At 36.7% G+C, this 12789-nt stretch overlaps 1 protein-coding gene across 2 annotated transcripts in view; it reads left to right on the forward strand.

Annotated features, from left to right (window-relative positions):
- The window catches only part of lin7a (lin-7 homolog A (C. elegans)), a 44539-nt gene extending 33693 nt beyond the window's left edge, over positions 1-10846 (forward strand). Inside the window, exons 4-6 of one of the 2 annotated variants that reach the window (XM_015375559.1) lie at positions 8108-8317; positions 8599-8814; positions 10650-10846. In XM_015375559.1, the coding sequence (XP_015231045.1) occupies positions 8108-8317; positions 8599-8814 (426 nt within the window). In that variant the 3' untranslated portion in view covers positions 10650-10846. The remainder of the gene's footprint in view (positions 1-8107; positions 8318-8598; positions 8815-10649) is intronic. The other variant, XM_015375551.1, reaches the window with a different exon arrangement.
- Positions 10847-12789: the final 1943 nt, after the last annotated feature.

A 12789-nucleotide genomic window follows, 5' to 3' on the forward strand; every position in this document is an offset into this window, starting at 1 on the left:
CCGAGACCAAATGCGGTCAAGTCCAAGACGAGACCATCAAAAAAGGGTCTCTAGACCGGTCTTGAGACCAAGACCGATCTCGAGTACTACAACACTGGTTATAGCAACATTTAACAGAAGCAAAGCATTTCTATCAGCTTGAAACCATCGTACGTTTTAGATGCTGGCCAATTAAATATGATTTGTTTTTGTTGTTTTTTTTTTTGCCAATATTGGACCAATATTACTATCAGAACAGGACATCCCTATTGGTGTTACAATCCTGAAAATGTTCTATTGGTAATATCATGCTAAATGTAAGATAATAGACAGGATTTCCATAAGCGATTATCCCAGCTTTTTCAAACTAAATTGAATTGCATTAAATTTTTTATACATAAGGATACAGTATGTTTGAAATGATTGATTACCTTTCATGACACTCAGTTTAGAAATGTATCATCCAAATTCAGCCCACATGCTTCCAGTCAATAACAGATTTGCTACAATAACTCAAAATGTGCTTGAATGTTCATGAGGTGAAAGATAAAGACAAGCGACGGCAGACTATTGAAGAGAGCTTTTGGCTGTAGATTGGAGCTCTGAGGGAAGGGCACTGGGGAATAAGGACTGCTGGCTGAATATGAAGCAGACAGGCTGGTTGGTTGGGCAGGTCAGATTCCAGTCAAAACATTTGGGATAACTGGCTAAAAGAATAAACAAGCGGTATCAGCAATCACTGAAATGTGGAAGAAGAAAAAAACACATGAAGGATAAAAAAAATATATAAAAGCTTTTTCATTCAGAGACTAAATAGTCTGTTGAGCTGGAAAAAAAGAGCACTAAAATGCTGCTGATTTGATGACTACATGGATGAGAGGCGTGTGGGTTGTGAATCTAGAGCACCCACTACACAAATGCATGCGCACACCAACACAAGCCTCCTCCACCAACAATAAAAACAGATTATCTCAAATCATAGGGCAATATGACAGTGAAACTACCTTTAAAATAATTTAGATTATAGATTGAATCTCAAAACCTTTATCTAATAACAATTATTTTCTTTGCATTTTCAAATCTCTCTCATTCACATAATGGTCATCTCATTTTCAAGCCCCTTATTTATTTGTTTAATATCGTTTCTAAGGTTACAGATCTGATACAGATTGAGACTTTATTGAAAAGAGATAAAGATGTCTTTGATTTTATGTAAAAAATTGTAAGAAAATCTCATTTAAGTTGCATGATTGTGACCATTCGCTGTGTCCCTCATCAGTTCAGTGTCCAGCTGAGTCTACTCCTCTTCATCACATCATGATAAGTGGGTGGAAGGAGTGAACAGAGTGGAATGGCAAAAACAAAGAAAGTGTGTGCCTGAGTATGAATGCAGTTAAAACTGGTACAAAACTTAAAGAAATCAGAGAAACTCAAAAGCTTTTTCGTTCATTAAATTTCACATTTACACCAGTAGGAGAGAGTGAATCAACGTAATTAAGTGAAAAAATCTAAAATTCCTCCAAAACAACAATGTACATACAATTTCTGCTTAACGGTTATTCTACTACAGAATAACCAAAATCCACCAATTCTGTTTAGGAGGGATATCCAAGCATACTCCACAAGTAGAGTGTTCTTTAACTATAAATGCGATTGCATTGCTTCAGGTGTAAGAGTTTGCAGCTTACTGTATGTACCCGGTACTTAAAGTTGCTACTAATGAGAAAAGGTTTGCATTAGATTAAAGTTTTTATCAATTTTTTTGTAGCTTGTCATATCCTGAGGAAAAACATAACATATTTCAAAAAATAAGACAATCGTGCGTAAAAGATAAAGAGAAAACCAAAAAAAAACAGCAAAAAACACTTAACTTCTGTGTTTTTGCTAACTAAAGCACAGGTTTTTCATGTTAAACACGACTGAATTTTAACCTGTTTACCAGGAAGGGTTGTGAGATGCGCGTTTGTGCTTTTGTTGATCACCCGCACCAGAGTAGGGTATCTCCGCCCAACGAACATCAGACCCAATTTCCTACCACGCAGCTAGAGCAGCAAAGATGCTTCAGCCGTGCATGAGAACTAAACTTGTCCAAGCATTAAAAATGAAGCAGCACGCATGTTTTTGCCGCTTCTTCTGCGTGCAATCTAAACGTAGCATGAGCATGAGGCGCTCGCTGTTCACTGCAGATCTGTTGGCTTAATAAATGTTTTTCAGAAATCTGTACGCTTTGAAAACGGGGTCCTCTGTTCTGAGCCTTCACAGACTGATCTAATGGAGTATCCCTGTTCCCAGTTTCCTTTGAGTTATTTTCTCATTCAACACAAACATGCCTAACATTCACCTTCTGATATCCTGTGGTCATTACTTAACCTTATATCCTTAAAGGAAACGGGCTTGATATTTTCACAAATCATTTTTTTTTTACATGTGAATGGTCTTTAAATTGTAGTGTTGCATTTTTCCCCCTTTTATTGAGGATATTTTGGTAACACAAATGTTAATTCACATCCACAAGTTGTTATACTGAACTCTGACACATTTAATCTGCAAGGAGGATAGGTCTGCACAATTTAAGTAAGACCCCTTGAGGCATCTCTGCCCCATTTGGCTAATGTGCTCATGGTGACATAAGGGACAGTGGTCAGGGGGAGGGTAGAAAGGCTGCACACCAGCAGCAGTAAAAGCCAAACACTTTATTTATTAGGGATAATAACTAATACTGTATCTAATAATGCAAAGGTGATTCTATTTTTTATAGCAGATATGGCATATTGTAGAAAATATATAGATATATGTATAATTTCCTTATTATCACATTTTATTTAGTTGGTTAAACGTTAGATTAGTTAGTTAAAGGGTTTCAGTCATTACTGTTTTAGCATCAATGCTATGCATCATTAAATCAGATAGATTCGAAATTCTACTTTTTCATAGATGGAACAACGTTTAAATTCTAAAAAAAAAGATTTAGAAACGGTTAGAAAAGGTTTAGATAGCTGTTGGCTGGTAAAGTTAAGTAGAGATTAAGATCTGAGCAGATAAAATCAACAAACTGCACTGGAAAAAATCAAAATCTACATAAGTCATTTTTTCTTGAATTTAGGGGGTAAGTGAGACACTCTGCCAATGGAATAAGACAATTCACATTTAAAATAAGAAAAAACAAATTCATTGTCTTATTTCATGTGCATATTATCTAATTATTTTATTTTAAGAGTAAATATCCTCATCCCATTGGCAATAAATCTTATTTACCTACTCAAATTAAGGGTAGATACATTTAATTTAAGACATTTTAAATTATTTCTAGATGCTTTTTGCAGTGTGAATACACATCCCATTCTGACTGGGATTGACAAGTTACTTTTAACTTAATATTGAGCTTAGCTTCTGTTTTAGACACAACACTTTCAACAATTTCCCTTTTCCCTATTTCTATAATGAACTAATTAGAGACTGGCTTTAGCTCCAGCCTTGGTTTAGCACTGGAACAGCTTTTGTGGAAAAATCCTGGTTAAATAAAAGTGGGACCAACATATTCCCCCTTCCATCCTCTAGCAATCACGTGTAATGTAGAGTAATGTTGCTCTCAGACGAACAAATTGCACTACAAACATATTTTTCTTGGCAGAGAGAGAAAAAGATACCCTGTATAGCTAATTTATTTACTTAGAAAAGGACATTTGTACCAAAAAGTTACAGAAACAATTACAGGCCTGTGGAGCTGGGTTGAATGAGCCAAAGAACAGCAACCATCTAGAAACATCCAATTAAAAAGCCATTTTAAATGCATCATAAAATGTAATTGTTGATTGAAATTAAATTGCAAAAACAAAGGGGAAAAAAAGCCTTCATTGGCCAACTTCGTTTCAATTTAACTTCGAAAACAACATAGCAAATCTCTCCTGGCAGTAAAGTCTCGTGCTTGGCGAGCGCAGTTATCTTTGACTCAATAACTCATATTTATTTTTTTTCTTTTTCTTAGACATGATCTGAGAATAAAGCGGCTCTCTGCGAGTTAAGCCATCCTCGTACAGTTTAGGGAGTCTATCCTCCAGCAAGCCTTTAATTTAAAATCCCCTCTGTGAACAAGAGGCGCCGGCCATCTGCCAGATTATGTTTTTGTTTGCAAAAAACCAGATAAAGTTGTGAAGGTCGATGCGCTGCGAGTTCTGGGAGGCGACGGTATGCATGCTGAGAAGCTGCCTTCACGGTGGGACACGGAGGGCGAAAGAGGAGATGTAAAGGGAGAAAGGGCAAAGAAAGCAGATGAAATGGGAAGGAGAGGCAGTTTAAATCTTTAATAGATCATCATGCAGGGAAGAAAAGTGTAGTCATTTAGGAAAACAGTTTAACTTTAAATTAATTTGGATTTGCAAAGTTTGGAAAAGGATGTATGAGTAAAGATTGGCATGATGTAATACCTCAACGTCCTACTTATCCGCTGTCGGAAACAGAGATGCACATCTGCAAAAATTTCACACAGTTCTCCTTTTATGTTTTTTTTGTTGTTGTAATGATCTGTGTCTGCTGTGATAAATGGTGCTGACTTAACCACTGAAAAAAAAAGAAAGAAAAACAGTGGGAAAGGAGTGCCTCTTTCACTGTATTTCCACCATTAGCTTTCCTAAGCTTGGCTAAAAAGCTCCATGCCGCTTTGTTCTGAAAGTGAAAGGCTTGCGGTTCAAAGAAACCCCACAGCTGGTGGAGATAACGAGGGGAGAGCTGTCTGGCAGCTTCTTCGTCCTGAACTTAGATGTGCTAATCCATGTGTGCTGAGAGCCAGAAACTTCTCATGTAGAATATAAAAATCCTCGTCACTGACTAAATCCTGTCTTTTTGTCATAAGCATCTTTGCAAATATAAAACGGTAACCTCACAAATTGCACTTCATTTGGATTGTTTTCATAACCTCTTCATGAATATTTGCAACTAAAAAGTTAGCAGCTACAAATAGTTGTTTCCTTGTATTCATGTCAATGAAGTGAATACAAGACAAACTATTTCTGGATGTCATTCCTTAGATTGCCACCTACTATTCAAAGAGTTTAAGTGCAGAGAAAAAAAAATCTCCTTTTAAAGGGGAGCAAAAATGCTAGGTACCCTATGGAGCATCTGAGCATTTTTATAGTATTGAAACCAAGCAGGCAAACATATATGTTTTTGTTTCTTTTTGTTTGTTGTTGTGATGAAATGTAATTCCTCATCTGCCTATCCAAAGAACATCATATCTTTAAATAGGTTTATAGTTTTTAGAGACAAGGGTGCATAAAGTTTAACACATGATCTAAATAAAGAAAATGCTTTTATATCCATAAGATTTATTCAGCAGTGATTTATTTATATCCTTTATTTTTCTTACGATTACAATGGATTATTGATAGAGAAATGTCATTGTTCTGTAAAACATTTAAATCAGTGATGGGACATGATTCAAATTTTTTAACTGAGTTAATTAAAGGGTCTGTTGATAATCTCTATTTATCATATTTTAACTTAAAACCATATATAGATAAAACAAATAAACCGCCTTTTATTCCTGAAATGTTTAATAAACATATTCATTATTTTAAATTAACGTGTTAAAGTTTCAGCCCTAATTTAAATGTTTTGTCTAATAACTTGGATTTAACTTGGGCTCCTTTGGATGAATAACTGCACTAATTACTGTTGCAGGGAACATGTTACAAAACTAATATGTTACTGTAATATAATATAATTAGGCGGTAACTGAGATGCATTACTATCTAAATTTTAGTGATATTATTACATTTCCTAAGGCGGTAAACACTTCAAACTTTCAGTTTTGAAAAAGAACTCCTAGGCCAACAGCGTAAATGAAGGCAAATTTCTCCATTTTGTTTTTAAGAAGACTTATTTTATAACAAGACAGTTTAAAAACAAAAGAAGAAGAAGATGAAAAGATGGCTACAACGATAGGTTAAAGGCTTTTTAAGTGGCTATACTTGCAGTAATTGTCATGATCTGGCCTGTTTGCTCCTCCTTAATTGGTTATTCCTTTCACCTGCCGTTTTCCCTCCCTGCCTCAATTATAATTTATTCCGCTCACTTGTTTCCTCTGGTTTATAGTCAGTTCAGCCTGAGCATTCAGGCTGAACTTGTCTTTCTGTTAGTCTGTCTGAGTTTTTGCCCTGGTTCATGTCCTGGATCTTGGCAGCCAGTGGAAAGAGGGTTTTGTGTTTGTCTCATCTCCTGATCGTCCACTGTTCCTCCCCTGCGGAGTTCTCTGGGTTTTTGGCTCTATATGTGGGGAGGTTCAGTTTTTATCTCAGTAAGCCTGGCTCCAGGGAGGAGACCAGTTTAAAGTCCTGCATCAAGTTCTGGTTCCACGTCCTGTCTCGGCTACCCTCTTCCACTGAGTCTGCTCATCCGTACCTGTCTGCTCCTGTGCGTGACCACCTGGTCATGCTTTCGAGCCCTGTCAGACTCTGAACCCTCCTGGGAGCCTGTGGATGCCTGGGAGTCTGGATCCTGCCACCTGTTTCTGTTCCTGCCTGATCTGGATCCTGTCCCTGTCTGTTCTGGATTCCTGACCAGGATCGGCTTCCAGCATGTCCTCTGGAACTGCAGCACTTGGGGACATTCTAGTACTGGACTGTTAAACCAGAGTGTCTGTGATTGGGCGGTGCCCCGCCCCGCTCCTGCAGTGTCCGGGAGCCACAGCTCCACTTTTGTTTTGTTTGTTTATTTAATAAACGTTTTGAACTTTCCTACTGACTATCTCTCCTTGAATACCGGGTCCCTCTGTCCTCGGTTCATGACAGTAATTACCGTTCAGGTTATTTTTGAAATAGCATTAACTGTCAGGTTTGATTTCATGGAAATTTAACTTGATTAAACCTTGTGTGGCCGCACTCAGGAGCTAATAAATGAGTAATTAACAATGAGAACTTGTGTCATTTAAAGGTTTTTGTTGTTTAATTATTCTAAATCATATTTTGTGATTTAGCTCTTCATGGAAAATTATTGTGCACCTTCATTTTTTAATGCCTTGTCCTAAAATGTTTGTTTTGGCAAAAATAACTAAAAAGTAACCAGTAACCTATTACTTTACAGAGATAGTAATGTGAAAAAACATTACCCTCTAACAAAGGTTACACTGGTATTAATTTATTGGTGGATGGCGACCATCAGCATGTGACCATGCTGATATAAAGAGGTCCGGGATGGGCCCATACTTAACACTTTTTCCTTCCACTCAACTTTATAATTCACGTTTGGGGTCAAGCTTTCTGAAAAACCCAATGGTCTGTTTGTATTTTTCCATTGTTTTTATTCAAGAGGAAGTTTTCTAAGAATCTGAATTTTAGATTCATTTTAGCTGTAAGCCACAGTTGTCATAAATTAGAATGATTATAATTAAATGTAAACAGATGCAGCTGTAACAAAAGTATTTCTTGCGATTAATGCATTTGAACAGATGTATTACCAACACCATGTGTTTACAGATAAGTTAAACTATACTTACAATAAGTTCCTGCATAGTTTGCTCCCAGAGAGATTAGTAGAACTGATATGTAAATAAAACAAGACAGATAAAAGTAACGGTGCAACAGTATCTCCCTCCATCACTCTGTTGGGAGGGATTGTATCGTGGATGTAGGGCCACCTCTGAAGTTAGAAAAGATGCAGAAAAAGCAGAGTATGTCCAATCTAACAAAGGAAAGCAACATATCTAATCATGAAGATAAACAAAAGCATGACTGAGTAGCCATGTTTTTATGTCAGTAACTTAAACAGATGGCTGTTAATTCTGTATATCAGGTTTGTTAATGTGCAGTATTAAGCTGAAGAGCCTTATGAGGGCAGCATCATACAAAATGTGGTTTAGAAAATTTTTAGAAAATCATAAATCATTTACAGATTTTAGTTCGACATTTTCATGTCTTTTTAATTGTATTTTTAGTTAAGTATATATTAAGAATAAAAGATTAAAGACCCATCAGACGAGTGATGCTAAATAATGCCATAATCCTTAAAAAAAAAAGAAAAGAAATCTAATTTTTAATGTTTAATTTAAAGAATAGAATATTTAAGGAACACCGCTTCCTTGAAGCTAACCTATCTTTCCCAAATAGCATCTAACCTTTTTCTCTTATTCCTAAAGGCCACAGTTGCAGCCTTCGCAGCCAGCGAAGGTCACTCTCACCCACGGGTGGTGGAGCTTCCCAAGACAGAGGAAGGGTTAGGCTTCAATGTGATGGGTGGCAAGGAGCAGAACTCACCTATATACATCTCCCGCATCATTCCTGGAGGTGTGGCTGAAAGGCACGGCGGCCTAAAACGAGGGGATCAGCTGCTGTCTGTCAACGGCGTGGTAGGTCGGACCCTCCTTTCGTTATTATGCTGCATAGGAAGAGGAGATGTTTTTATGAAGCATTAAAACTGTCCGAAAACACTAATTAGGAGAGAAACTGTATCAAGGTCAAAATGCTGTGCACATCGCTGGTGGGAAAAAGAAACTTCCTTACTCTAGAATTCATTAAGAAACTGTGACTCTGCCTCAGCCTGTATAATAATAAGGTATTTAAATGAAGGCAACATTAAGAAGTTGTAAAACTATATTAAAATTCCGTCCTCTGTGACCCCATCCTGCAGAGTGTAGAAGGAGAGCATCACGAGAAAGCCGTGGAGCTGCTGAAGGCGGCCAAAGACAGCGTGAAGCTGGTGGTCCGCTACACCCCCAAAGTGCTCGAGGAGATGGAGGCTCGCTTCGAGAAGCTCCGTACGGCGCGGCGGCGTCAGCAGCAGCAGCTCCTGATGCAGCAGCAGCAGCAACAGAATCTGGCTGCTCAGCAAAATCACATGTCGTAGGTGAGGCGCTTCATTACTTTAAGGGTGAGGGGTGGGGGGCAGTTAGTGGGATATAATAACACACCTGCTATTCTTTACGGTTAGAGTACCAGCAGCCTTATCTGGCATTATTTTAAAAAATTTAAATAAAGTTGTGGAAGTCTTAGAATGACAGCTTTCCAAATGTTGGCTGGTAATTTAGGAATAATCTGATCCGGCTCTGGAAACACTTCCTAGTTTAAATGTACTAAAGTAATGGTCTGTTCAAGAGATTTCAGCTTTTACAGAGTTTGAAATCAAATGCCCCTCCAAAGCATGTCAGGTTTTTTTTTTATATACCAAAACAGTTAGTTAAACACTAGATCAAAGACATTTTAATTTCCATAAATTGTTCTCTTTTACCTTGCTCACCTTTGTGTTCCTGTTAGAGCATTGCTTTTTCTTGAAAGAGATCAAACATTTTGCACATCTTGAGTTTTTCCAGACAAATTCATTATGAGGGGCATAAGAAATGTGCATGTTTAGTTGTGCAGATGAAGCATTTTTCAAAGCGCTGACAGGCGATAGTTTTAACATTTTATGTTGTTAAATGTGAACATCAGGAGCAACAGATTCCTGGAGCTGTTGCTGCTGTAAACAGACCAGCCTTATAAAGACAGTTTTTAAATCTGTTGATAGCCTCTTTTTTTTTAAATACCTCATCCATTTTCCCTAAAGCTTCCCAGAACAAATACTCAAATCTTAAACGTTTTTTTTTTTCTTCTTTTGAGCTAAGCTGCAGCCGTGCTTTGTGTAAACGCTTTAGCTTCCTGTTTTTCTGTCAACAATTTTCATCTTTTAATTCACATACATATGTGACTGGTAGATAGCAGGGATATGCATAGCAAAGGAATGCATAGCTTTTGAATTTTTGGGATCCACAGCTTAGGTTGTTGACTATGTTAACAGAAAAACTAGTAATCCAGCCCTCTGCAGATCTGAACTTTATAGCAGAGAAATGAGAAGTATTTTTTATTTTTTATTTTTTTTTTTAAGCCATAAGAAGCCTTTTTAAAGTTGGTATTCCATGAAAGGGATACAGCAGCCCTCTAGGAAGCTGCTTAAATGATCAAATGAGACTGAATTGAATTACATTTAGGAAAAGTAAAGCTGCAAATAACCCTTAGCACACCATCCCACCCATCCTAAGCATATCTTCCCAACAAAAACGGATGTAGAAGGAGCTTAATACGGGACAGTTTTGGACTAAAATCAAAGAAAGCAAAGAATAGGATAAAATATTCATCACCCAGCAGAACAACAGCCCTCCCATTTTATAGGTTTATCCTACCTCGTGTTGGTCAATCACACTCAATTCCAATTAAACAGCTCTTAACTGTATGCTTATGGTGGTATCTTGACTATATGAAATAGTTAAACAATTATGCTGTTGTTAGCTGGAATAAAGCTTCAAACTTTAAAGGTATTTTCAGGCAAATGTTCACCAAGTTTCAAAGTTCTTTAATGCCTCAAACAATAATCAGGCAGAAATTGTCTTGCAGGGCATTACTCTGCCCAACTAACTCCAATGTCTCAATTGTTTGTACGATATGCACGCTATGCTGGGGGGCAGCATGAGTCCAGGTTCTCTGTGGTCATTTTTATTGAATCTCTGAGGCACATCTGTTTTTTGAAACTAGGGTTGAGTTTGAGAGCTTGGAACTGAGTAGAGTTGCTGATACTGATCGGATCAAAAATCCTGTTCAATCGACCAGAATCCAAGAGTACAACATAGGATGGTATTATGTATTTCTGTGAATGAGTGTGAGGTCGTGGCTCTCAGCTCGTCTTTTTTGTTTTGTTTTTGTGATCCACAGGTTGTTCCAGAAGAAGAAGAAGTAGAAACGTTGAGCGATGGATCGTAAAGATCACCTGTACGCATCGAGGGTCCCAAAGGAAATCTCTTTGTAGTGGAGGAAATCAACAATAAGACTCTCTTGACCTCCTCAGTCTCCCTTCCAGTGAACCACCGCTTACTGAGCAAAGAGAGAATTTGGTGTGAAACTGGTGCTTTGAAAAAAACATGCTAAGTTGTCTAGTTAACTTTGTACTCCCTTTTCTAGTTTTCTGTTCTCCAGTTGTGGATTTTTAAAGCTCCTCTCCTCGTCTTCACCCTTGATCATTTTTCCTGATTTTAATTTTTAATCTTTCCGTCCAGCTTCTGCCAGTACCCCAGAGCTACCGTTTGTAAAATGGTGTTCCTATCAACTCCTCATTTCTGGTGCTTGTGTTTCATATGTATGATTTCTCGTCCCATTTTTCGATAAACTGTTTTTTACCTTCTCTACTGTAGCAAGAGCATATTTTATATCTTGTAGTTTTAGCAATAAAACATTTGGTTCAGTTCATAATTATTCATACAGAGTCGATAGGTGAATGAAAACACAGTAAAGCAAACAGCGTCTCATTTACTGTAAGGCAGCTTCCAGGTTCAAATCCTCTCTACTGTTAGAAGTTGGTTTATTAGAAACATGTGCAATTAATGTGCAATATCTGAAAACGATGAATCTATAACCCCAGCTGAAATGAATCTAGGAAATGTTTAACAAAGAATATTTAAACCTCTGTTCCCGACAGATAAACAGAATGTCATCTGATTTAAAGAATATGCTATAACTATGTTTATTTTCTAGATTATTTTATTTTAGAATAGAGTTTAAGTAAAGTTTTATCATTAAATGTGTATTCTTTATTAAACATGCAGATTATTATTTGAAATATGTTTGTTGTGTGATGGCGCATATATATGGATGTATTTTTCCCTATTTCTAACAATCATGAGTGAGAAACTGAGTAATTTTGACATTTAGTTTTCTGCCCTTTCAGAACGTTTTTTTTTTTTCTGATCAGAAAAGTATCTGAACTACAAAGCTAAAGTAGTAACCTTTCCATTAGGCCCGTCTTTATTCTCCTTTGCTGTCAAATACTCCTTTGTTTTGTCTTTAAAGGTTTTTATCTTTATATTTTAAATCCCCATTTTTTCAGTCACTCACACTCTTTTCTTTGATCCCCTAAACATGAGAACTCACCCCTCGGTTCTCCTTCTGATGTTTAATTCCAAAATGAAACTTCAAAAAATATGACCCAAGTATGTTTTTTTTTATGCATTTTTAAGAAAAGATTTTTTAAAAGCTTATTGGGCATGTGGTTGCAATGTTTTTCACAGCTGGGAACAGAATGGAGGCAATGGAGGTTGAATGTTATTATAACACTACTGTTAATGAAAACAAAATACATTGATAACACAGGTTTGAATTAAATCCATATTATTTACATCCCATTAATATATAAAAAAAAATCCTTTAGCAAGTTACACCTCAACCACACTCCTGTAGAAATCAGCAAAGATTCTGCTAAAATATCAATTCATATTTCAGACCTCTAATAAAATTAATATGTAGGGTGTTTTAAATTGTTTATTTAATTTTGTTAAATATGAATGAGGTTTTGGTTATTACATAGACTTAATATGAACCAAAGCTTTTATGATTAGCAGTGTCCAAATCATTAATTATTAGATGTGAAGTTTAATTATTGCCTCACAAACAGCCGATCATCCCACTACATTATGCTGCCACCATGATTAACAGTTTTGTTTTGTTTTGTTCCAGATTTTAGCCCTAATCAAGACTCCTAAATAGATTTATTGTTAGTTTATGAAGCTGGATCAATCTTTAAGTATCCCTGTTTTATTTATGTGTGGAAATTTCAGATACGCTAGCATTTTGGAACTATTTCTTATTTGATCCACTCTGACATATTTGGAACGTGTTTTTCCGAAGGTAGTGAAACATCTCACAGTTTACAATAGCTCAGAACCTTAATTGGTTTCTGAATTGGCTCTTATAACCATTTCCAATTAGCTCCAACAGGACAGAGATCACATTAAATGAGCTTTTTTACTAGAAAAAGCAGGCTAACATTAACCCTATCAGAAAGGTGAAGCTTTTTTTCCAC

This window comes from Cyprinodon variegatus, unplaced genomic scaffold (genome assembly GCF_000732505.1).
Source record: "Cyprinodon variegatus isolate N-32 unplaced genomic scaffold, C_variegatus-1.0 Scaffold7, whole genome shotgun sequence".
Taxonomy (NCBI): domain Eukaryota; kingdom Metazoa; phylum Chordata; class Actinopteri; order Cyprinodontiformes; family Cyprinodontidae; genus Cyprinodon; species Cyprinodon variegatus.